We start from the raw sequence: 26,909 nt of genomic DNA on the forward strand, positions 1-26,909 counted from the left end.
CTCTTCCAGCTGATGGACATGATGCATTAAATTTGCTTCACAATTTATGAGGCATTTTTGTATGTACTATCTTGATGGACTATGCAATAGTTTTTTGGGTTTTTTTTTTTAAGATTTTATTTATTTATTAGAGAAGGCAAGCACGAGCTAGGGGAGAGGCAGATTCCCTGCTGAGTAGGGATCCCCGATGGGGGGCTCAATCCTAGGACCCTGAGATCATGACCTAAGCCAAAGGCAGACGCTTAACCGCCTGAGCCACCCAGTCGCCCCTCCCATAGTCTTTTGAAGTAGATGGGACAAATGGTATTTTTTTCATCATCATGAGGATGATACTGGGAGAAGTTAAGAGAAATTAAGTGGATTATTCCATGTCCTTGAGAACGTTGGTGCAAAAGCGCCTGACTTAGTACATAATAGTAAGTACAACAGAAGCTAAAGACTTGAGAAAGATCTAGTTTGTGGAAGAACTGGGATCAGAGCTCACATTTTTTTGCTTCTTAATTTTGTTTTTCTATCATGCCCTACTTTTTAAGTTTATAGTTAAATACAGATTTGGTGATGTTCCCTAAAACTAATGCCCTTTCATTTCTACTTTGATCTTTTTGCCAGATGCTTTATCCGTGGTTTTCGAGATCATGATGCAAGAAGCCTTTGAAGTACCTTCCACCCAGCTTCTGTCCCTCCATGTTTTATACCATTGCCTGTCCAAGAAGACAGACTGCAGCGTAAGTGACAGCTGTATAGTGGTACTGAGAGCCCGGGAAGCCCGCAGTGCCTCTTCAGCAGGGAGGAGGTGGCTGGAGGAGACCCCTGCCCGCAGAATCTGATATGCGGCTTTGTGGCCCCCGAACAGCCAGGAATAAGTGCTCCTTCTGTACATTTTAGTTTCCAGTTTCTGACAGAGTGGAGCTGGGTGTCCCTCCACTTGAGAGAATCTCAAGTGAAAGTCCTTATGCACGTCTTGAAACTTGAGCTAGGCTGAACGCCCCTCAGACGTTCAGAAATGGGTAAGTGATCGGCAGTGACAGTTGGACCCGCGTATCAAAGAAGCAGTGAGGCGGCTCACTGACCAGGACTTCAGGCATTCAGCGTCGATTGTTTGGTTGGCATCATTATTTTCCTGCGGTTGCTCTGGTCAGTCCAGAATACCAAGTTTTGGTTTCCTCTCTTAGGTTAGGCTATTAGTCATTGTTTACTGTTATCCTAAGAATAACAACAGTAATAACAGTAATAACTAATATTGAAATAGTACCTACTTTACACCAGGCTGCGTTCTTGGTGTCTTAAATTTATTAATGCATTTAATCCTCACAATTCTATGTGGATGAGACGACTGGAGCACAGAGATGTTACGTAATAGCTGCCCGGCTCATAGGGGACAAAGCCACCTGGGGAAGCCTGGCAGCCTGGCCCTGCAGTCTACCCCTCAACTCACATGTAACATCAAAAAATACTAGTTTGAGTAGGAACTGAAAAGGACATCTAATCCAGCTCGCATTCAAAAGAATTTATGGTGTGTTTTGCTTTTCTAAAATGGGGGTCATAGCCTATGGCATACCTCACATTCATTAGTTCATTAAATTTATATTGGGCAATGACTGCCTTCCATACATTGCCAAGTACTAGTTATACAATAGTAAACAAACATTCCCTGCTTCCAGCCAAAGAACAATACAGGCATTCAAAGCAAAACAAAACAAATACATGAATATAAAACTATAACTACAATGAGCACTAAAGACCTCTCTTATGACAAGCGTATATTTTAGGGAGTTTTTGCTTGTATTCTAAACTTAGGTTAGGAATGGCTTCTTTGAGGAAATATTTCTTGAGTTAGTATTTGAAAGATGAATAGGAATTAGCTGGCTGAAGAGAGGAAGAACAATCCAAGAAGAGGAATTAACACATGGAAAAGCTCTGTGGGAGAAAGAACGTGGTGAGCAGAAAGGGGCTGAAAGAGGATTGGAAGACAGTGTAGATGCAGCAGAGAGAATGGTAGGAATGGTGTGGGGTGAAGTAAGGTTGGAGAACGTAAATCATGCTAAGCTGTGTTTGTGCATCCTAAAAATAGTGAGCAGCCATTGAAAAGTTTTAAGCAGAAGGGGTAACATGGTCTGGTTCGTGTTTTGAAAAGATGCATCTGGCTATAATGTGGGTAAGAGATCAGATTGGGGCCATGATGGCTTATGGTCAGGGTGCTTGGGAGACTACCATGGTTGTCTGAGCAAGAGGTAGTGGTAACCTGGGGAGCAGAATGTCTGGAGTTAGGAGTAGTAGCCAGTGAACATATTTGGGAGGCAGATAACACAATGGGGGACTGTATGTGGAGGCAGGGACATACAGGTGAAATCTTTCCTCCTCAATTTTTGACTCGTGTGTCTGGATGGAAAGGTTGCCATGTGTTTATAAAGGGAACTCTAGAAAAAGACTGGGCTTTATGAGGAAAATCAGTAATTTGGCTAAGAACATGTTGCATTTTGAAATGCCTTTCAGACAACCAAGAGATTTCATGAGAGAAATTGGGATCTTCCTGGAAAAATCTGGACTGGAGATATAATTTATACATCTAGGTGTAAATTTCTACAGATGAGCCATAGAGCGGAAAGGGAAATCAGGAATGCTTTGGGTCCCAAAAACCACAGAAGGAGAGTGGTTTACAGTTTAGAATGCTTCTGAGAGGATAGGTAAGGTGAGGACTTTTAAAAAGTTCATTGAATTTAGTGGCCTGAAGGCACTAAATTGTAACCTGTGTTTCCATGGAATAATGGAGGAGGAAAGGAAATTGGAGCGGATTATGGAGTGAGTTAAAGGTGCAGAAAGGAGACAGCTGGTGTAGGCGAGTGCTTTGGGTTATCTAGCAGTGAAGGGGAGTGGAGAGAGGAGTGGGAGAATGAGGATGGCTTTGCATTAATGGGAAAGGCACAGCACAAGGTGGGAGAACCTTGTGGACCCTGGTGCAATAGCACCTGATTTTGTCCATAATAGTACGTAGAATAGAAGCTGCGGGTTTGGGAGAGACCTGATCTCTTACGTTAACACATAAATAGCTTCTCATATAAGCGTCTGTGGTTGTATTATTCTCAGACAATCATCAAAAAAATCTGTAAGACGTTCATTTGTTTGTTTTCATCCATCTTTTTTAAAAGTCCCTTCAGAAGTGTCATTGTTCCGGCCAGCATCACTGCCCCGGCTCAATTCCTAGAGCAGCAAGGATACCGCTCTTCTGGCTTTTTGCCCTTTTGCATTTTGATACCATAGGTCATGTTTTTCCCTAAAAAAAAGAAAAAAGTTTAAGGCTTCCTATTTATTATTCACTGGGTCCCTTTTCATGCAGTTTATGTGGGGGAAAATCAAACCTTAGGGTGATTTGCTTTTGAAAGTGAAATGCCCCGGTCCTCAATTACCAGCTCTTTTACTTATCTGTACTACACAAGTGCCTGGGGAGGCTTTGTTTTTCTCCCAAGATCTTTGCTTTTTTCAAAGGTTTAGAAAACCCTTAAGAAATTCCACTTGTACCGCACAAAGGCCATTCCCAGTAAGGAGGTTTGGATGCCCATTAACACCTGGGGTGCCTCCCTTATACTTAGCTATGATTGTAGCCTGTATGCCTCATTCATTCTCTGCTTCCTCTCCGACCTCTGACTGCAGAGACCAGTGCAGGGCATTCGGAGCTTTGTTCTTTATTTTCAAGCCTGAACAAGAGCTCTGGCCAGTGTGTACTCATAGGGCACCAAGAAGATCACAGCTCATTGTCCGGGGAGCTGCCAAGGCTGTCCCCTGAGCCTAGTGTTTACAGCGTGCCCCCATCATTGCTATTACTACTCTGCAGCAGGCTTAGCAGTGCTTGTATTTTTGCCCCTTTCCCCCCACGTCCCAAAAGGCTCCAATTTTACTGAAATGTAATTTTGCACCCTGGGTTGAAAGAAATGATCACTAAGTGTTTCAGATTGTCCAATTTATTTTTAAGAGGCACAAATCTATCTAAAAACAACCTAATAGTTGTATGTATTTTTACACTGTGAAGTAGAAGGAGTCTTATCGTTGCTGAATTGTTTAAAATTCAAAAGCATTCCCCAGCATGTCGTAGCAATGTGAGTGGATATTGGGCTGACAGCATGTGTGATCTTTATTGATCGTCTCAAGGCAGTGTTGGTCCAGAGTGTGCTCTTTATTTTTGTTTTGCTTTGCTTTTCTAATTGCAAAAGGAACTCTTATTCATTGCCAAAAATGTGGAAAATAATGAAAAGTGTAAGGGAAAAAACAAAATTGCTCAATATTTCCAGAAATCCATTAACAGAAAGTGTTTCTTTTCTGTATTAGTCATTAAACATAAATATGTTTTATTTATAAAACTAGGATTATAATGCACCTATAGCCTTGTTATTTTGCTTTTTTTTTTTTTTTTTTTTACTTAATACTACAGCATGTTTTTCCCCCTATTAAAAATCAAATTTTTGCATAAAGCGTTCTTTGCTTGGCTGGACCATGATCTGTTTTATTCTGTTGCAGTGGGAAGAGGAGAGGAACTTCGGTGCATCCCTATTACTCCCAGGCCTAAAACAAAAGAACTCAGTGGGGTTGAGTTCCCAGTTGTATGGGTATGCACTTCTTGGTAAGCTAAGTGATCCTTACAAATATTGTTCTTCATGGATAGAACTGATGCATTCTTCTACTTTGTAATAAATTTTTAATTTGATTTCAGTGTACCAGTGAAATTCCAATACAGCTTTCATTTTTAGACATAAAAATAGACCTTGATAGCCTTACAGTTATGGGATAATACCTTAAGAGCTAGTAAAGAGGGTCCTAAAACCTGTTACTACCGGCAAGGTGACAACTAGTTCTGGTGGCTTTGGATTATATTTAGTGGTAATCAGTGTGAGGAAGGGATAAAGAAAAGTTCTGGCCCTCTTTTGGGAGAACCAGCCAGTAAAAACTTTCCCAGTACTAACAAAGATTTTTGTGTCTCTTTTAGACCTAAAGTCCAGGAGGTAAGAAATTAAGAGCTAGGGCTGAACTCATATCCTTGATATTGTTTTCAAGTGAGCGAAGGGACACTCAGAGAGGACATCTAGTAGCACTTTGGGGAAGCAGAGACACTCATTGGTACAATGTGACTGTTCCATGCTGGGGGATGGTTGCTTTACTGTGATGCCCTGATTGCACTGAAAGTCAGGTCAGGAGGACGAAGCCTTGGAACCTGGGTTGTGTGGAATCAGGGCAAATAGCATCCAACCTAAGTGTGCATAAAATGTGTCCTGATTTACAGAGGTCTGTTAAATGCATGTTGTTTCACCGTTCTTCCATTCTCTGTCTTAACTAGGCAGGCGTTTCAGAAGGCACCTTCTCTTGACCATACACTTCTTTGACCTACCTTTGTTTTATGAAAATCATCAAAGTTTTAGCAGTTTTGAAATTGATCTTCACCAACAAAATGTGGTGTGGCCTTCTTGAATGCTGATTCTGATATAGACTGATGGAGGGAGAGGAATTTCAGAGTTCATCAGCTGGCTATCAGACTAGCCAGAATTGACCACTCCTTTTAAAAACCGTTTTCTCCTTATATGCCATCTACTTTCTTGCTATTGACTTACATATTGTGCCTTTGCCTTCAGGTGAGCATTCAGGACTATTAGACTGCACAAATTGTTGAGGGAGTTGTCAGGGCTAAGAAAACGTATGCTGTCACTGCTGTTTCTGTGAAGAGGCCCTGGTGCTTTGGAACTGGCAGCCGTCAGATCAAAAGCTCTTTGCTCTCACCGTGTTATGTGCTATGCAGCCTCACTCAACCCCAATGGAAGCAGCTTCCCAGAATGTGACTGCAGTCTAGTCCCAAGCATCTTAAAAGTCTAAAATTAGCTGCCACCTGATAAGCTTTGTCTGTTTATGTCCTGCTACAGCCTCCCCAAATCCTCCTTCCCAGGAAAGATAAGTGAAGGTGGCTTTAAGACCTGGCAGCTCAAGGTGACTTTGGCCATTAGTGCAGAGAGGTCTTCTGTTCCATAGGAACACAGAGACAGCCCCTCGGCCCACCCGAGGACCCTGCTGTCTAGTGTCCACATCTTGAGCTCCAGCTGTGATGGTTAGAGGTATGAAGGAAAACGTTCATGTCCAAAGATCTGAAAAGGATAATGAAAACTTTCTGATTTAAGTGCTGAGGAAGCTCAAATAAAGGAAAGAAGAATAAAATGAGATTTTTTTTTTTCATAAGGACAGTTGATGGGGTGTTTTGGAGCATTTTGAAAAATGTCAAACATTTGCTGGCAGGGAAAGTTGTCATATGTTGACAAGATTTCCAATGTAGGAGAATTGTGGGATTTCTTTTTCTGAGGAAGATTTTGTTCTTGAAACAAAAATAGTATTTCAGTTGTTTGACTTGTTTTATAAGGGTAGTTACACTTAAAGAGACAGCTATATCAGCCTTTCTCAATTTCCGTCAGCCCTATGATTCATACATCCTCCTGATAATTTCCACCAGCCCAAATGAAAAAGAAGAAAAGCATATTCGTACAAGTTTGTATTAAAAAACAGGTTCAGTGAATTTCACCATATTCTTCATCATCCATCTGAAATGACACCAAGTCGCTGGATGGAATGAGGCTCTTGGTACAGATGTGAAATGATTTCCATTTCTAGAGCTGCCAGGTTCATGTTCACTTGTGCTTTCAAGTCCTCAATCTCAAACATAGTGGGAAGCCACGGATGAAGCTTCTTCGTTGTTCTTTTTGGCCACAGGAAAGGTGGAGCTGCAGCGAGGGCTGCGGGCTGTGTACCATAACATGCCTCTGCTGTGGCAACCCGGCTACCTTGACAGAGCCCTTCAAGTGATGGAGAAGGTGGCCTTGTCCCCGGAGGATGGGAAGCTGTGTGCAGAAGCGGTATGTCCCTCGGCCCTAAGTCAGTGTGCTTTAGCCATCTCCTATTCCTCATCGGCCAGCAGTGTGCTTTAGCCATCTCCTATTCCTCGTTGGCCAGCAGTGTGCTTTAGCCATCTCCGATTCCTCGTCGGCCAGCCTGTGAATTTGTTTGCGTTGTCTTCCCCCTCCCCCTACTTTCTGTACTTCTGTAGAATCATGTACTCATCCAGTTGAAAAGGAATGAAAAACCACACACATTCTCAGTGTTACTGACAAAAAGTAATAGAGAATAAGATGAATGTTGATTCTATAGCTCACTATCTAGGAGGAAAACTATCCCTCTCCCCTGAAATTGAAACTGAGCTCAATAAAATACTGCCCACTCCCCTAGTCAAATCTCAGTGGGAGCTCAAAAGAAGTTAGTATTTCCTTTTTAATTTTTGGCATTTCTGTGCCCTTTAGTCCTGGGAGACTACATGGCAATTATATTCACCCGTAAAAGCCTTCAAGAAATGAACCTGGGGATTAGAGAAAGTACAGTCTTGTTTTGCTTCCATTAAACCATTCTGTGGTGAAAGCATGGTGCTGGGGCAATGTGGATCAGATGTTCTTCTCAGAGTTCTAAGGGGTTCACTTTGCCTGGACTAGGCAGCTGTCTTCCCACCAGCCCCAGTGTGCATCTCTCCGTCAGCAAGGACTCTTGACGCTATGAAGCCACTAGACTTAGCTCAGGCTACAGGGAATGTAGCATCTTAGAGCCACATGAAAGCCTTATGCCTTACAGACAGCCAGTGTCCACTCTTATCCAAGCAGCTTATGTCATAAGAGGGAGGCCTAGATGGGTGTTGGTTGTTGCATTACCAGGATGTAAAAGTTAACTTTGAGCTCATTTTTGGTATTGTCTTGACCCCAATCACTAGAACTCAGTCCTTGGCTTCATTTTAGTCGTGAGATGTGCATGTCTGGTGCCTGTACTGACCAGATACTAATGTCTAGTGAATCATCATATTCTTTGGCAGACATTGGGAACAGAACATACACATTCCTAAACATGTATTCATATTTAACCCTGCTATAGTCAGTGCTAGTGATCAAAAACACAATATTATATATAAATCCTTTGCCAGGGAAATAGTCCTTCCAATCTGAGCCAGATTTGCATTCTCTGTGATCTGTCTTAATAGGAATGTGATTCAGATGTCAGCAAGAATGGAATGTATGTTGGTTTTGGGCATAAGGTATTAATGGCATTAAAGGGCATTATGTGGATTTTTGTCCTAAGGCTACATGGTCAGAATTAATTGGTATCCAAGGAGGTGCTAGTGCAGGCCTTGAGGTTGTAGAATCGCTTGACGATTAGGCTCTCTGGGTCGAGGGAAGGTGTGCCCCAAAGTGAATGTGGTGGGGGAGAGAGGCCAAAACAAAAAGAAACCCTCTGTTTTACAATTTACTTACTTCGTAAGTCCCAGCAGTCACCTTGGTAAACTGCACTCACATGTGCCTGTCGGGTGTCTGTCAGCAGCTATGTAGGTTGTGCGGCTCCCTCATTTATAGATGAATAAAGGCATGGTGGTTCTCTCCTTCTCCCAATTCCAAACCGGTTGAGGAAGACGGCATGCAAGAGGGAATACTTTGAGGCCCCATCGAACATAATTCTTGGATTTCTCCCTGGTTGACTAAAGGTGAAATCCGCTGCCGCGGTGCTGATCGGTGCACAGATGATTCTGAGCTTGCTTGTTCGCACCATGTGTTTTGTGCCAGGTTGTCCCTGCCATCCGCTGGGGGACTTCTGACGTAAAATCGGATAACCACGTCTCTCTCCGATAATTTTATAAGAGAAGGAGTTCACGAGTTTGCAGATCCCAGTTGTTCCTTCCTTTCCCTTACCCAGCCGCTCTTCGAGGTGTGTTTCAGGGCCCCAGGATGTTTAGTCCTGCCCCTTTCCCTTCCACAGCTGGGTGTGCTGGACAGAACGCTGAAGGCTCTGACTGCTCCGGCCCCCGTGGCTTCAGACGAACAGCCCCAAGAAGGGGAAGACAGCCGGGCCTCAGAAGACCTGCTGGAGCAGCTGGACATGGAGGAGACGGAGCAGTCCAAGCTTCCCCGGTACCTGGAACGGTTTAAGGTGCGTCGTAGCGGAACTGAGTCCCTCTCCGCTGGGCCTTAAACATGCTTCTCGGCCATGGTGACAGACAGGCAGTCCTTTCGTGCATCACTGTCACACACACAGGCTTGAGAAACTGACATTGCAAATGAGGCTTCAAACAGGAAGCAGTCTTAAAAGAAACAAATGGAATTTTTATGTTCCTTTTTGTACGTGGGCTAATCGGTACCAGTTTTGTTCACTGGGGCAGCATGTCATTATCATGATATGTCTGATAGGTGAGTACTAGCTTGCCGCCTCGGAGCAGTTGCCTGACTCCAACCCCAGGTGGAAAGGATCTGGTCATTTCTCCATATTGCACTCATGTGCTTGGTAACCTGGAAGCCCAAGTGGAAATTAGCCACATTCAAGTACGATGATCAGATGCAGGCATCTTCTGTTGCTCGGCTTTGTGTCGTGCTCTCTGGCCCTTTGAATACGTTTTTGGACTGCATGCAAGATGTGAACAAGTTTCCACTGTTTCTTTTCCAAACAGTCCCGAGTGCTCAAGCTGCCTTTGGTAGTTTTCAACTGCATGCCCCAAAATACTCTGTGATCTGCATGAGGGAAGAAGAGCTGTTTGCAGGTTGACCCCTTGGCCTTTGCTTTGCTTTGTTTCTTGTCTATGTAGTGCAAAGAGAAAAATATGCTGCCTAAGAATTCTTTGTATGAACTTTCCCATCCATGCCAGCTGACCTTGTGTATCATTTTGGGGCAGAGAGGTGTCATTTTGCCTGATACTGACATGTAGATGTGTTAGGTAATGCTAGGGAACCAGCTATGGGATGCCTCTGTCCCCGTGTTCTAAGGGCTCTTCTGTACTTGCAGCTGCTGTTCCTCCTCCTAATTCTGTAAAGTCATTTTTCAAGGTCCTTCTTTTAGAATTTGAGAACTGAGAAAGGTTGATCGATGTAGGTACACAGAGAATTGGCGGTTAAGAATTTATATACTTACCAGTTCCTCTTAACTTTGCAGATTAGAAAAGGCTAAAAAACAAACAAAAAATACTGCTACAACACTCCTAAAGATGACTACTTCTTCCTCTTGTTATATGTTTAGTCTCAGAGATTAGAAATCTGTCCTACATTAAATTCTCATTATTCTTCTACACATGCATTTTTTTCGAAAATCAGTAAAAAGAGACAAATATTTATCGGCTGCTAGCTGCGTGTTAGGCATCAGTGCATTTCATTCATCTTCACTGTAGCTCCACGTGGTGGATGCTGCTTTTCCTGTGTTACATGACACCAGACTGAGAGGAACTGGCCCATGAGTGACTAATTTGGGATTTGAACAAAAGTTTGCGGAATCAGATTTGAGTCCTTACTCTGGTGTCCCAAGCTGTCTCCTTGGCCCCAAACCACATAGAAAGTGACATCAGAAAGAAAGAATTTTCATTGTACATTTCTTTTTCTTCCTATTGCCTGATTTTTATTAGTCTCAGGTAATTTGTTAGGGGTCCATTTTTACAGGACTGACCCATCACACTAGGCCTCTAACCACTCCTTGACGTCCTTCCACCCCCTATTGGTTCAGGCCTCATCACCTATGCCAGCAAATTAATTGCATTTGTTTTTGGAACATGGGGATGTGTGGCATAAGCTACAGCTGGAGCCATAAGTGGCTCTCTCTTGATGATCTACATCTTGAAGCACTTAAGGAGATCAGTGTTTTTAGTACTTGACTTCTCCAGGAATATAATACCGCCCAAACCAAGATGCCATTTCAGATAGAGCCATAAGCAGTCAGTTTGGAAAGGCTGACCTGTAAAGGAGCACAGCAGGTGGAAGCTTATAATAGTGCGAGCACTCATGGGAGCTGTTTAGCATGCCATTAGTAGAAAATTCTTGAAATGATTTCCATCTGTTGAAAGGAACCCTGGTTAGGCAAACGTTTATCTCCATCATTCTGAAGGAAAAGGTAGGGACAGGCTTGCTCCCCTTGATCAGCTGTTTCTGCCATTTTGTGTGCGTCTTAAAGTGCTTTGCTCTGGGAGTTTGCTGCTTGGTTTGGTGCAAGTCAGAGCAGAAATGTAGATTTGTTAGACTTGTGCTGTCTTTGTGATTAAAACAAGAAATGACAGAGAATCATAGCATATGGAGTTCCATTTACTGTTTGTGAGTGAAGGCAGAGAAATCACATGTGGTGCATCGTAGCAAAATTGCTGGACTGAAAGAAAAGGGGGCAAACGCTCCCAGTGTCTGCATGAAAGGCAGCATGACAAGTTCCCAATAAAGTGCCTTTTCCTGCAAGCAGAATGTGTGGAGATTTTTCAAGTGACTTAATCTCCTTTCCTCTTTGTCTTCTCCCATCTGCACCCTCCTTCTCACCCCCATCTCCTCTTTTTTCCTTTGTTTCCAACAGGACTTGCACTCTAAGCTTGAGGCCCTGGGCAGAGTTGAGTCAGAAAGCCTTTTGACTCTGACCACCCAGCTTATCAAGGAACAGCTCCCCACCTGTGAAGCCGAGGACATCGCAGCCTATGAGCAGAAGCTGCAGCAGTGGCATCTGGAGCGGGTACACTTGATTCAGAGGGAGCAGGAGCAGAGGGAGAGGGCAAAGCAGGAGCACGAGGCCCGGAAAGCCGCAAAAGCATCTGCCTAACAGGCCCGGGGAGCCCCAGCCCCCACCACGAGAGCTTCACTAGCCCCGTGCTGGGACTCACAGTGACTGTGATGGCAGCTTCAGCCTCCTCTATCCTCCCTCTCCTTTTCCTAAAGCAGGCTGTTTGTGGTATCAGAGCCACAGTTTTCAAGTATTGAGGCGCTGTGACTTCCATCACATTCCGAGAAGGGCTGCAGAACTGTGAGTGGCAAGTGGTCAGACTGAAGCCCCAGCTAAACACCTTAAATAAGGTGCACTCGAGGCTTATGGTGGGGTGTCTGGGGTCAGGGATCAAAGTTGAATGTTGAAAATTCCTGATCCATAGCAGTGGTAGAGGGAGAGGCCGTGGTTGAACAACCCGGTGTCGAGCACAGGCTTTTGAGTGGTCTCTCTCCCCAGTGGCAAACTCTTTGGCCCGGGCGTCATCCCCCTCCATGTCCTCCGGCCTGAGCTGTGGGATGCCCACACGTCTCACCTTCTCCTTCCCCCATGTCTCTTCCCTGCAGACCTGAACTTGGGAGAAATTGAGGACAGGAGTGAACACAACACCACAAATCCACTGGCTTTCAAATTTCAGGCACCCACGGTGACATTTTTAGAATGGAAGGGCTTCTGAGGAGAAAGCTAGCTTTAGCTCTGAAGCCTCCTTGGCTTGGCTTCTCCATCATGTTGGGGTAACTTCTTTCCAGAGCATTCTCAGCTCCTTCCTCGAGGTAAAGTGAGCCTTTTGTGTCCATACATGCACACATGTACAACTTGTCAACACACATTTCAGTTAGAAAAGTAGGAGAAAACGAGAGGCAGGATGGGGCTTGTAGTGCATAGGAGACATGCGTGATTGTGCACCTGTCAGGAGGTGGAAATTCCTTCCTGACGTTTCTCTGTGAAAGGGTTCAGGGGCAGCTCCTGCTTGCTGTGTAATTTTGCCTTTAAGTACTGTTATTCAACGTTGTGCTCTTTTATCAAGAACCTCTGGAAATAAATGTTCTGTGATTCTTTTGGTGTATTCTTTGTCTTTTAGGGAAGGGAGGAAGAGACGAAGTCACACCGTCAATATGGTTAGCCTGATTTTGAGCAACATTTTTTAACCTTCCTTCTTTATCAGACTTTGGCATTTATAACCACCACCGTAACCATTACCATGTATTGAGGACGAACTGTGTGCCAGCAACTCAAGCACCCTGTGAGGGAGGTAGGAGTAACCCCATTCTTGAATGAGAAAACAAACTAAGTGGCTAAGGTGAGGCCGGCATCGCTCCTCACCTGGCGTGCTGACCTCCAGCCTTACCCGCTGTCCACATCCAGCGCAGGGCCTCGTGGCTAAGCAAAGCAAGACCAGAAGTCGCGATATTTTGGTTTATCAGGGGCAGGGCTTTTTCATCCACTCCCTTATTGTATCAAGAGGAAGGTTCAAGATGAATCAGAAGGCCCCTTTTGGTCTGTTAGTTACTGACCATCATGGCACAAAGCATCATGTTAATACTGCAGCTCATAATTTGGCCTTCTTTTTCCTCCCCATCTGTCCCGGTCGCACTTGATTTCCAGTTTTTACCAGAGTGGGGAGCATGAAAACTCCCGCTGAGCAACAGCACAGTACCTGACTCTGCTGCTCTTGGGGCCACGCTGCCCTGGCACCAAACTTTGCATCGTGTTTTCACACCTAGCCGGCCGTGGCTATCAGATGTGTGTGTGGGATTTTTGTTGTAGATTTTCCATGTACTCACAGGCCCTGAAAATTAGTTTATAAAAGTCATTTTTTCACTACGAATGAATTAGCATCTCATGAATAGAGGCCAGAAATACTGCTAAACCTCTCAGTGCACAGGGCAGGCCCATGACAAAGGAGTACCTGGTCCAAAATGTCAGTAGTGCCAAGGTCAGAAACCTTGGCTGAGGGCGTATAAGCAGGGCATCCACAGGCATTTTTGTGGTGACGTAGATGAGACTCAAGAATAATGTTTGTGCAAATGGCTCATTTATAAATGGCATTTCTCAAGCTAGAAAAATAATTAACATTTAATAATTTTAATATTTAATTTAACTCTGTAATGAAATAACAGTTGTTTTTTATCTAAGTAAATGAGTATAAAATATGTAGTTAAATAGGGTGAGCTGTTATTCTTCCTAAACAAAGTCCATTGTGGGAAAGGATAAATGATGATGTAACGATTTTGCTGTCAGGCGATATGTAACTGGGACCAGGAGTCTTGAGTTCCAGAATGAAGCTGCTGTGATGTGTGCTCCAGTGAGTCAGTGGGGCTCTACACCATTGCACCCAGTAACCTCACAGGGAGTGGACGGTGAGGAAGGGATCAAGTTTGAGATGGGCTCAGAGGGCTTTGGCTATAGGGAATGAAAAGTGGAAAATGTGGTATGGTTGTATTTTCATTAAATGGTTACTAATAATCTTCAGAGCTGAACTTTTTAAACTCTGACAATGATAAGTTTTTAAAATCTTACTTTTGAAAATGGGGTAGGAGGAGTGCTTTTCAACATCATGATGTAAGGGGAATTGCCTTTTAATTCTAAATAACAGCTTCTTAGCTTGAAAATGACCTTTCCTTTCCCTGTTGAGTTGGCTGTTTTGCTAACGTCGCACACTGCCGAGAGGATGCTCTTACCGGTATGGTAACGAGGAGGTCCACAATAGCTGGTAGCAGTTACCACTTTGTTTAAGACAGTTACACTGAGGCTGTATGTTTACTATGTACGAATGTTAGGGATTCCAGATCTGAGCTGGATGTGTTCAGAAAACAAAGTTTATTCTTACAAGAAGCATCCAAAAATTAATTCCATTGTGGCTTTAAACGCTAGATCAAGGAATGCAGGGAAGATTTATAAAGGATTTCTAAGGGGTACCTTATATTCTCTAATGTACTCAGTGGCAGGAGAATTTCGCTTGCTTTTTTGGTTTCTACTATACTTTATCGCAGCAGAGTTCAAAATTTTAATCCTTAACCCCCCCCCAGGCTAATATGCCTAAAATAGTATGTAGAATAAAACCAGTGTCCATTAAAAGCTTCCACTGTTGGATATCAGTGTTTCCCGGGCTCTGGCTCATCATTGTACCCATCCTGATTACAAAATTTATATTTTGTAACAGCTCCTCTTTGTGAATGCCCATTTCTACCTGATTTAATTCCATCTACTTTGAATAGCCCTGCAGGGCACGGATTATTACCCTCATTTTGCAGAGGAGGAAACTGAGGCTTGTGTGACTTGTCCAGGGCCACACAACTAATAAATGGGTTCATGGTGCTTGAACCCATGTTTGTCCGATTCCAAACCCACTTCCCAACAACCACACCATATAACCACTATGTCAACCTGAGACGAAGTACGTTCATTCATTCCACAAATATTTATTGAACATCTATTATGTGTCAGGCACTGTTAAAATAGTCGTTGAGGATACAGCAAGGAACAAAATAGACAAAGATCCCTTCCATCATGGCATTTACATTCTATGGAAGGAGACAGTTAATTCATAAGTACATAATATGTCATGTGGTGATAAGTGGTAGATAATGCAAGGAAGAGGAAAAGAGAATGCTGGGTCGGGGAGGGGGGAGGTTGCAACAAACTAGGGTGGTTAGGGAAGGCCTTCCTGGAAAGATAACTTTTGACTAAAGACCCATGGGGGTGAGGGTGAGTCATGGTATTACCTGTGGAAAAGTGTGGCAAACAGAGGAACCAGCACCAAGGGCCCAGATGGAAGCCTGCCTAGAGTACCAGAGGACTAGCCAGGAGGCCAGTGTGGCTGGAGCAGAAAGTATAAGATGGAGGATAGCAGGAGATGAGGCCAGGGAGATAAGGCATGCGGGAAGGGACAGATGGTATAAGACTCCCTGGCCTGTTAATAAGGGTGCTGGCCTTCACTCTGAGATGAGAACCCATCTGAGGGCTCTGATGGCATGCTCTGACCTAATATTTTCAGAGGGTTCGTTAGTCCAGCTGTTGTGTGGTGAATGAACACGGAAGGCAGAGATGGAACACGGAAATATCGGTTGGGAGGCTGCCGCCATAATCCAAGAGAGAAATGATGGACTTAGACAGTCACAGTAAATGTAAGGAGAAGGGGTTGGACTGGAAAGAAGAGCCAGCAGATTTGGTGACAGGCCAAGATTTTTTACGAGAGCAACTGGAGTAATGTGTTCACCATTTACTGAGGTAGAAAAGCCTAGGGAGAGAAGTAGTTTGGGGAAATTGGGGATTTGTTTGGGGGCATGTTAAATTTGATTTGGGTTCTTTTACAGATCCTTATTGGCCATCCAAATGGGGCACTTAATAGACAGCTGGATATGAATTTGGAGATCAGAGAAGTGGTATGGACCCGAGATAGCAGTTGTAAAAGTCATCAGCTTAAATCCATGAGACTGCATTACAGTAACATGCAGTTTTGGTTTGAGTGGGGAGAGTCTGAGCCACAAAATGGAGCTGTGCCTATTTTTTATGGCGAGATCACCCCATGAAGCAGTCCTTATGATGCTCCATCATCTGTGAACATTGCTAGTAACACCCCCAGAATTACCCAGAATTGCTCATCTTCAAGGAACTAGGTGTGGCCAGGAGTCAATGTGCATATATGACTCCAGTGAATTTTCAAGATGCACAGCATAAAATCAAAGAGGAAACGGTGATCGGGGATGATGCAAGAGACCGAGAATTCGCAAGTGAGGAGTTTGGCAAAAGATCATTGTAGGGACACAGAGAAACATTTGGAATGAGCAATACAAGTATAAAGAGAGAGAGGTGGAGTCAGTACCTTAGCAGACCTTTGTTGATTTACCTGGAAGACAGGAAAAAAGAAACTGAAGAACGCCACCTCCAATGTCTAGAAGAGGACCAGCTGGAAGGACATTAACTCCCTCCCCATCTCAGCTGTGCCTGGGTCTGGAGGGAGTGGGATAGAAACACATGGAGAGGTTTGGGTAGGGTGAACAACTGGCAGGGCTTCCCCGGGACTGATGACCTCCTGAGACACAGGACCTGGAGAGCCAAAGCCAGGGCAGTCCCGGGCTAACGCAGATAGGCCGGCACCCTTGGTTCTGGCTAGAAAGACATCTTGGAACTGAGTAGTGCGGCAGTGGAATAGAAGATAACTTACTTCAGTGTGATAGATGTAATTAAAGTCTCTTGGCGATGATTTCCCATCCTGAGTTCTCACATGCTTAACCCTTTAATTTCTGGAGGCATTTCCAAATCCCTTCTGCTAAACAGCGACTTCTAACGGGACCAGTCAACGAAGCCCCATGGTTTTGGAGGCACACTATATGATAAAAGGAGTGTATGTAATAGAGACATCCTTATGACTCAGGACAGGCTTCAGTAGCCTTTTGAGGCCAAAGGATCATCTCTGAAGTCAGGGCCAGGTACTGGAAGTCTCTTTTGAGCCCTCTGTGGGCATACTTTTTGGCCATGTTGAGGGAATTGAGATGCCAGGGCCTCCCACTGTACACTCACCATTCTGAGCTGAGGGGGCCCCCCCCAACATAGCTGCTCCTGCTCTGTTTGTGTGAGCTCCTGCCTCTGCCTGGAGTTTGTGTTCTGTCCAACACATGCACACACGTGTGCACACACACACACACACACTGCAGGTCTCAGCTTAGACATCACTTCTGGTGCTTTTCCTAGGTCACCAAAGCTCACCCTTGAATTTTGGGAGCCCCTGTCACCCCAGTCAGTTTAGGGCAGCACTTATGTTTTGTTCGCCTTTATAAATCCCCACAGTATTACCCACTGCTGGGTATAGAGTGAAGGTTCAAGAATCATTTGACTAAGAGAAATTCCTTCTATTTTGAGATACTCTGTTATTTATAATCACTTCTCCTAAAACAGCTTTTAGTTCTTGGGTGGCAAGTCAAATCCACAGAGTATTATGTTAGTTATATAAGCTTATTCTGTAACTGAGCAAGAAACCCAGAGGGAGATATAGTATTAGATGTAATTACTGAACATGGTGGCTTTACAGAGCCCCAGAAAGTCAGTCTTGGGAGGGATCACCCAGTCTGACCATCCTTTCAAATCCTCTCATTTTATGGGTAAGTAAAGGAACTTCGGATGGATAAAGTGACTGAGGTCAGGCAGCCAGCCGTCTGTGGCAGAGCTAGGATTAAAACCTGTTTTTTCTTTATATAAGAAACCGTCCCAATATCCTCCTTCGTCTACATTGATCTATTTGTTCTTTTTAAGCAATAATGGTAATTATCTCTTTCCTTCACCTCCCAGTTTCTGTCCTTAGACCCCAACAGGCTCTAGGGGTGGGTTAGAAAAGATAAAGATGTAGCAGTTACCGAAATAGTACAAGGCCCTCTCTGCAGTTTGCCAAAGGCCAGGGAGCCACTGAAAAGAGCACAGACAGCCCTCATGAGTGAATGTGTTCCCCACCATGGGTGGCAAGCCCCAACTCCTGATGAGCCCAACTCGGCACACAAGACAAAGGACAGCACCGCACACACATGAACTTTTGCCACTTTTGTATTTTATTGTGGAACTGAGTTTTTTTTTTCTTTTACATCAAATATCCTCATTGGAAGAGGGGATATTGCACACAAATATCATAAAAGCACTACATATTACTTTCACTGAAAACTAATTTTCTACATTAGATATGACTGGATAGGATAGAAGTGATGCAGGATTATAAGACATAATACCATACACAGCTGCAGACTGACACAAACACCATTCAGAACAAGAGAGAGGAGTGGAGGTGCTTCTCAGCCGGGCTCAAGACCACTTCTTTCCAAGGCCGGAAAGAGAAGGGCTGCATGCAGTGCAGGTAAGCACAACTCAGGACGGCTGCACGGTGTTCTTGAAAGGGCAGCCCGGTCTTGATGCCTCATCTTGATGGCTCCTGTATGGGGAGCTCCAAACGAGTGCAGAGAAGCTGTTTATTTTTTTCCCTTCCTTTTCAGTTTTTGATGCTGCCTTTTAAATTAATAAAGTCAGATTTTTTTTTTAATAGTCAATAGTTTTAATACCAGGTGAATAACCTAATTGCTTTCAAAGAAATGCTCATCCCTAGGCTGCTTTTGGTGTGTTGTTCAGTTGGTTAGAAGATAAAAGCTTACAGTTCCTTTCAAATGGAAACAAATCTTTTCTTCTAAATCTGAAGCACAAAAAAAAAAGTTATTAATCTAACTCACGATATCATTACCGAGCAAGAACCTCCTGTGACAGGTGACTAAAGAGAGGCAAGAAAAGCAATTTCAGAATCGTAGAGCAGCTCCTGAGAGCTGAAATTTGGTAATAGAGAGAAAATGGAAGGTGGTAGAATTTTCATTAGCAAATGATTGAATCTTATTAAATGAGTATTGAAAAGCGCCTAAACTGCATAAGCTATTGGAGACACTTAAAACATTCATATACACTGGGGAAACCATTCACTAGGATATGTAAGGTTTAAAAAAAATTTTTTTTTGAACTCCATGGAAAATGGCATTGGGGGGGAAGGGGTCAGTCATTGTATCCAGTCCCACCACAAGACTGAGAAAGCATGCATGGGGGTTGGGTTTTGAGAAAGGGGATAGAATTCGTTAAAATTGAAAGTGGAGGATCATCTCTAACATTTAGTCTCTGTAGAATTTTGCTTAAGAATACTACCAAAAGTTCATGATCATGAGTGCCCTCTCGATGGAGTCTCATCATTTAAACAGAGTGTACATTCCTTTCACTCAAATATTCAATCTGTACAATTGGATTAAGTAATCAGTATGAATAAAGCTCCTAGAAGTCTGTGTCAATCTTCAGCCCTCACCATGAATGTACATGGTACATTGTGATGGCTGTTACTAAACTAATTGTGTACTTATGGAACTAGCAAAATTAGGTTAGTCACACAGGTAGGAAAGGTGTCTGGAAGGACAGGAGCAACCTGCAATGCAAATATTGACTTTCCTGGTATACTCAAGCTCTGTGGTCATCACTGAGAACAATGGATGGAAAAAAGGTACTGATATATTTCGTAGGAAAAAGAGCCAGCTGACCAGTGACAGCTTTTGTATATTTTTCCCATTAAATCCCGTAGCAAAAAAAAGAAAAGAAAAATAAAGGAGTAGGATAGAATGGGTATAATTGAAGATTCACTATAATTCTCCAAAATGTTTGTATTTTTTAAAGCAAAATAATGCATGTTAAATTTAATTTGGGAAATTGGAAAATAATCCCATCTTCTATCAAAGAAACATCTAGGAGAGGTCTGGATTTGGCAAGAAGGCTGGAAATCAGTTTCTCTTCCATGTATTACGTGGACCCAACCAACTCAACTAATCAGTAAATAATTATCATGAGTATCTTAGGTTGTCTCATAAATATGTTTGAAGTAGGTAAGTTTATACTCAAATCCATTTTTGTCACAATGAGTTTTCCATTTTGTGTGAATTTTTTGTACCCTTTATCAATGTGTCCTTAAGGACTCTAAAGAAATGGGGTAATAAATAAAAGCTGCATTTCTAGAGAAGCCTAAAAAAAATAGAATATTAATTTTTAAAAAAATTAAAACATTTGAAAAATGTAATTCACAGCATTAAGTAGACTGCATAGGTCCTCCGTGAAGGGACCCTGAAGAAGCATTGTTTAAACCCTCATAGTAGTTAGCAGTGCAAAACATACACTTACCAGACAAAAATCAACTAAAATGTTAATTTTGAAATAAATAACTAACATAGAAAATAAAATGAGGTCATTGTTCACTACTCCGTAGATGTTAAAAGTCTGCAGGAAACACAACGTGACAGAGCACAGCACAGTTGTCACTGAGAAGTTTGCCACAGCTGAACACTGGGTGCATCGATCTGCAACTTGAAACTTGACGTCAGTTTTAATCGTGATCTGGCTTCCAGGTTCATAGTTCAATGACGACAATGATGGAAATGATCTCTGAACTCTACATGATGAATCGTCGGAGACGGGAATTCATTTGCTTTCAATGAATTATTTTACTTTTTTTCCAGGAAAGAAAATCCCAAAGCAAATTTTTGCCAGGGTTCTTTGAACTCATCCTGGCTCTTTTACCTCATGGTTAAAGGTCTTGAAAGAAGGATGTAGACTACCACAGGGTGACATACTTGGAAAGGCCTGGAAAAGTAGCCTACCGTGCCATTCTCCCCCACTCTCAAATAACATATATTCAGATTTTTATGTTAGGGGAATCAAGGGGTGGGAGGTATCACTATTCCTGGTAGTTATGGGTTTTAATAAATATTATTACTGCAATATCAGACTTCAATCTCACCAGAACTTCAAGAAAAATTTTTTCTTATGAAAGACTTAAAAAAAAAGACTGTCACTTGAAATTTTCTTTGCGTTTTCCTGTAAATGAAAACATTTGTTAAAAAGTTCATCTATGAAAAGTTCTCACATATCTAAAAAAAAAAAAAAAAAAAAACAAACCTCTTCTGTACACTTGTTCCCATAATTATGCTGAAAGTAATGGAAAATGTAAAAAAAAAAAAAAAAAGCTAATGTAAGACAAAGGAAGGTAAATACTGTACACTTGCCGAGAACCTCTTCCACCATAAGATTCCCCGTGTTCCCAGTTCTGATCATAGAAGCCATTTCGATCTTGGAACTTGCAGTAGTAAAGAAGCTATGAAAGGCTCAACTTGTTTCGCTGAGGGGCCACAGGTGCACTGGGGTGGTATTTAACACGCATGACTCAGCATCAAACCGCTGCACCAACCAGATCAGCTTCTAGGACCCCCACACGCGCACACACTTGCTCCTTTAACTGGAGTATCTATAATCCTACACGGATGTTTTATAAACTTGCGGTCTCACGTTAAAAAATAAGTGCATCAAGTATCTTTGTACATTCAAGTCACTTTCTAAGGCAAATTGTCTACCATGTGTACTCCCAACCGCTTTGGTATTTGCTTGTTAATTGGGGTGGACTTGGGTGTTTCCGCATGCAGGTGAAGTGACTCCGAGTGGACTAACTGGGTGGACAAATGCTGGGAGCATGCCTTAGATCGATCTACTCGTATGTCTGAAGAGTCTGAGAGTTCGGAATGGGGTTCAAACCACTCGCTCATCCAGTCTGTGCTCACTACATCATGTCAGTGTGCAGCCTTCAAACTGAAGGAGCTTAATTAAGGCGTGAAAATCTCACATGCCCTCATAACAAGTTTTTTTCTTTTTGTTTTCCTTCCAGCTAACTTGTTTTAGAAAATGAAGACCCTTTTTGATGACTCAGACTGACAAGTTGAAAACTTTGCCTATGTAGACTATAGAATACAGACTGCCTGAGAAAATGCAGCCTTCAGTGCTGGTTATTTTCTCCTCCTTACCCCACCTTGCTCTGTCTCTTTCCCTCTGGGTATCTCACCAGCACTCTCTACCATTACCTCTCCTTCTCTTGCATTCTTTTCCTTTCTCATTCTCTCTCTCCTGTGTTCTCTCTCATTGTGCGCGCGCGCTCTCTCTCTCTTTCTTTCTCTCTCTCTCTCTCTAAGACAAATGCCTCTACCTAGCAGAAGTCAGTTGGGTTTGCTAGTGCATGGTTTCCAAATGTTCAGCAGAGATGAACTGGGGTAGGTAATTTTGCAGTAACTTGAACCCTACTGTGGGAATACTGTTACTTCCCTTAGCAATCAGCAAAAACTAAGAAATATTAGTGACTTGCATCACCGTGACACAGTATAGCATTTGGCAGGTAACAGTTCAGTGACTTATTTAGATGAATTGACTTTTTAGAAAAGGTGGTTTCAAATTGAAGAATTTCTGGAAACAAAGTTCAAATCCTGTGGTGTGGCTGGCCTTGGTTTTTACAGTTCAATCTTGCATGCAGGGAAGGATTCATCTTGCATAACCACTGTGCTGCTGCTTGCTAAAACCATGATGTTGAGGTCTTGTTGTTTCTCATGGGTCTCTTGGTACCATTCCCTCATCACTTCTGAGTCATGGGTAGGGATCAGGGTTACCTGCAGGGAGACAGAAAATAGCTGGTGAAGGGCAGAGCTAGAAATCAGACGAAAAAATAGAACAATAATAAGGTATGAACCAGACCATTAAAAGAAGAAAGGGAAAGAGAAAATTTTTCTATTTTTTTCTCAAGAAATACAAAGGACTTTTCAACTTACATTTTCCAGGAATCAAAATAGAACTGCAAAAAATTAAGTTTTGCTGAGAGAGTTGAAGACTGGAACCAAAAGCAGCTCATGACCAGTCAGTTAGTTCATCTGTATTCACCATCAGGTTTTCAAATATTCAGTGTTAAGTAAAGAAGGGCTTCGGTTAAGGTAGGATCGCTTGCATTTCCTCTAACACACCGGGGCAATTTTGTATGAGAGCTACTGTGTATTTAATCCAAGGAACTTTAGTCATCATTGCCATTCAATTGTTTGTAACTAATATTTCATCCTGAGAACAAAGATTTGTTATCTTTGTGTATGTGGCTGGGATGGTGGAGTGAGTGGGTGGCTGGCTGGCTGGCTGGGTGGGTACTGGTTTGAATGGTAAAAATTCCATCTAATATTCATTAGGAGGTCACTGGGTGTTTCTCATGAGATTTAATATGATTAACTAGCAAATAATTCTATTTGTTGTTATGCAAACACAGTTTACTAGGTGACTATGCAAAACCACAGGTAAAGCTGAGATAAGAAAAGATCACAGCCAAAGTAAGAGAGGTGGTTCATAGCCAGTTAAGATGTTTGTGAGCTGGGAGGGTCCTGTTGGGGACCATTTTCAGTAATGCTCCTCCTGTGGGATTTCACCGGGATAGGTGCTTTTCTAAATGGCCATACTCCAGCTTTGGTCTTTTTGTGAAACACAAAGGAGTAAAAACAATTCTTTAGTAGCTCTCACATGGAAATACCATTTTGACTCATATACAAATATTCTTGGTCTATTAGGGGGAAAGGCAAGTAATCTTGGCCCCATTTTGAGGCGAGTGAATTATGCTTTAGGATGGTAAAGTTTGGCTTTCCTCCCAGACCATGGTTGTTGATGGTGCCAAGAATAATATTCTAGGCTATCTTCCACATGTGCAATCCACTTTGTCCTCGGGATATTTCACATGTGAGAGATCCATGGGGCACTTCATGCGGATCCACAATCATCACAATGGTGCCTCTTTAAACACGATTCCTTCCCTCCGCCCCTGGACACAGCTCCATGTGCAGGGCAGACACCGTCCTGGGACTCTTACCTGCATGTTGCTGCCCCACTGGGCTTTCCCTTCCAACAAGGCATCCAGGACAGCCCGGCTGGGCTCCTCAGCAGCAGGGTCATTCCCACTCACCACATAGTAGGATGACCTCACTCTCTTGAAAAATTCGACATCAACATTCTTACTATTGCTGTGATTGGGAATATAGCACAGGTCCAAATACACAGGGGGGCCTGGAGGCACAGCTGAGGGCTTGGAAGGCTTGGTGGTTCCTGGTCCTTCAGTAAATAAACAAAGAGAAAAGCCAGGGTCACAAAAATGCGAAGAGACCCACTGGTCCGGTGCTCCTTCCCTACTCATCCCCAAGAAGGTCCTGCAGGATATGCAAAGGGGGCATTGGGCATTTCTCTCTCTCCTCCAAAGGGCAGTTGGAGAAAATACAACATGGTTGCTTACCATCTCAACAGGAAAAGCAAAGAATGGGATGGTTTCCCTTTGTGGACAACCCATTAGAAAGGAAGAAGAGTTCCAAGGCCTTCCCAAAAGATGGAACTAGAAAGTAATACTCTTCCCAAAAGAGCTGCTAATGTGCATCCTAATTTGAAAAGTGATCTAAGAAACTGATTTTGAAAGTGAAAAGGAAGCCTCTGCATTTGGCAAACCAGTTAAGCAATGTTAGTAATCCATTTTAGGATCTCATGTGACAGCAATTCTGCTCACAGCTGAATATTATACCCCACCATTTGACTTAGTAAATGGTTCAGATTTTAACCTCCTATGATCTCCAAGAACTCAGCCGTGTTCATGAACTGATGGAACACTGCCTTCTGTCCTAGCACAGTACTCTAGAAAGTGAGACATCTCTCCCTCACAAGGCTGGCTACCAAACTTGGACAAGAAGAAGGTTCAGAAAGACAAGGTTTTCTCTAGCCAATCAAGACATAGCAGATCGGGGAAAGGGGCATCTGGCTGCCAACACTCCCAGTCTAAAGTAGAAAGCCCAGGCAAAGTCAAGATTCAGATTAACCCAAAACTTTCCTGGCACCTTGTCTGATGAGATGGCTTTCTGACTTGTTCTGGCTAGAAGGTTTAAACTTTTGGGGACATTAACAGAACCGGCATTCTAAGGCAGTGGTCCTTCAGCCTAGCAGTATAATTAGCATCACCTAGCAAGCCTCATACTGATGCCCAGGCCCCACACCCCAGAGTCTGCTTCACTGAGCTGGGACAGGACTTGGGCACCACCATCTTTTAAAAGCATCCCAGATAATGCTAATGTGCAGTTGGTTTGAGAACACTGCTGTCAAGTCATTTAAAATACTAACTGGATCCTATATACTTAATCCTCTTTCCTTTCTCCATAGGATAGTTAAAGACTGTCCCCCCCAGAGTCAAACCACCAGTGAATTCCATCAGTTGTCCAGTTTTACTTTTGGGGGAGTGATGAGAATCAGCCAAACTAATACTTGAGTAAACTGACTCATTTTAATGAATAACCAGCCGTTTCAATGAATCTGTGCTAAAAGGCCTCAAAATGTCCATATTTAGGGCTACCAAAGAATAATGACTGATAGCAGAAGTTTATCAATATACAGTTCCCACAATTAAAAATGTCCGCAATTATCCCTCGTGCGCTAAATCACTACCATCAACACCAAACGAATGTTGCTCATAGAAGCACAAACTGAGAGAACTGAAAGCAGTAGACCCAGGTTTGTTTCAAAAATCAATTAATAATGCAGTTTTGTTGTTTTAGAAGTCTATTGGAAAAGCACCTTCAAAGTAAATTCAAATGAACTTATCTTTATTTATTACTTGGCCTTAAAAATATCTCTTTAAATGACACAAAAGATGTTTTAAAAACCCCATTGTGTGGGCTAGAGTGGCTATATCTGGCAAGTTTGGTAGCAAGTTTCAGTTGGTTTTTATCTGTTTGAAAGGATTTCATGTTTTCTCCTAAGTGCAGGCCAGTTGCCAACTCTTTCAGACCAAGAGGTTAATTATCTGGTGGTTTTCCATTAGTTCTAACCGTGAACAAATTCAGTTTGTTTCCTGCATACATGTACAAAGAGGAAATGTGATGAGAACTCAGGCTTGAAATTGATCCTTCATGCTGCTTAAAGTAAAGCTTTGCAGCTATAAGTGATACTTCCTAAAATGCACAGAATTTGAGTCCCAAGGTTCATCTATCGGATTTTTCCCTAATAAATGAGGAAATGGTATTTAATTATTTTTGCTTTACACGTTTGGGTCCATTCATATTACTTTGTGAACTGAGGTCTGAATAGCTACTTAAAGCAAATAAAAAGTATTAATGCAAATCCCTATGCTTGGTTTGAAGCAAAGAAATAAAGCTGGGCCATCAGAGATCTATTCCATTAAAAACCCAGGTCATTGCCGAGAACTTGATGAATAAGGGAATTGGGACCAAAGAAGAAATGATCAGAAGTCAGAGATCTCTCCTTTTACCAAATGAATTTCAACCTGGAATAGAATCCTGACTCTCTGTTAGTGAGACCGTGGCATAAGAGGGGGATAAGAAGAGTCTTTGATGCTTTTCTCTCAATTTTTACTAGATACTGGTCAACTGAAATTCTGATATTCATTGGCCAATAAGAAAATAGAGCATTGCCTTTCATGTGCATGTCACTCTAGACTGCCGATTTTTTTGAACTGAAAATTTTTCTAATTTTTAATTGGAAAGGTTATAACTTTAAATTTAAAAATGTTATAATTTTACTTTAAAAATTTTTCATAAAAAAGTTGAATCTAAATCTTGGGCCTACACTGGTCACGCTAGGCTTGGCTTGGCACTCCGGTTCTCCCTGAGCCTTCGGTTGCTCCTGGCCTGTGTCACCTTAGCTTGATTCTGAGGCCAGTGTGGCTGAAGCCAATGCCAACACAGTCTTCCAGGGGAGCTGGAAACACACATCCTTGGTGCTGAAGACTTAGAACTAGGCTGTGGTTGCTGTATTGCAGAATGGAGCAAACCCGGGACATCGCACCTGGTGAATCAGAGCTGCTCTGGGCAATGTGCCGCGCTACCCTCAAGCCTACGGCCACACTGGGCTGAGACCCACACCTTTCGGCAGAAGGGGATAGTAAAAAGGAAGGGATTGCTATACTCTCTCATCTTCCCAGTACCAAGTCACATGGACATTCAAAGGCTCTGGTCAAAGTGGAATAGTTGTGG

At 42.8% G+C, this 26,909-nt stretch overlaps 2 protein-coding genes across 4 annotated transcripts in view; one reads left to right on the plus strand and one right to left on the minus strand.

The window, feature by feature from the left end:
- The window catches only part of MRPS27 (mitochondrial ribosomal protein S27), an 88,215-nt gene extending 75,615 nt beyond the window's left edge, over positions 1–12,600 (plus strand). For both annotated transcript variants that reach the window (XM_045809781.2, XM_087862086.1), the window contains 5 exons: positions 610–725; positions 4,510–4,612; positions 6,736–6,878; positions 8,812–8,982; positions 11,365–12,600. In XM_045809781.2, coding sequence (XP_045665737.2) covers positions 610–725; positions 4,510–4,612; positions 6,736–6,878; positions 8,812–8,982; positions 11,365–11,604 — 773 coding nt within the window. In that variant the 3' untranslated portion in view covers positions 11,605–12,600. The remainder of the gene's footprint in view (positions 1–609; positions 726–4,509; positions 4,613–6,735; positions 6,879–8,811; positions 8,983–11,364) is intronic.
- Positions 12,601–18,065: 5,465 nt separating this feature from the next.
- Positions 18,066–26,909, minus strand: part of MAP1B (microtubule associated protein 1B) — a 91,169-nt gene continuing 82,325 nt past the window's right edge. For both annotated transcript variants that reach the window (XM_045809779.2, XM_045809780.2), the window contains 2 exons: positions 23,756–23,994; positions 18,066–22,526 (listed from right to left, as the gene is read on the minus strand). In XM_045809779.2, the coding sequence (XP_045665735.1) occupies positions 22,371–22,526; positions 23,756–23,994 (395 nt within the window). In that variant the 3' untranslated portion in view covers positions 18,066–22,370. The remainder of the gene's footprint in view (positions 22,527–23,755; positions 23,995–26,909) is intronic.

Source organism: Ursus americanus, chromosome 5 (genome assembly GCF_024610735.1).
Source record: "Ursus americanus isolate L20-20 chromosome 5, mUrsAme1.1.p, whole genome shotgun sequence".
Lineage (NCBI taxonomy): Eukaryota > Metazoa > Chordata > Mammalia > Carnivora > Ursidae > Ursus > Ursus americanus.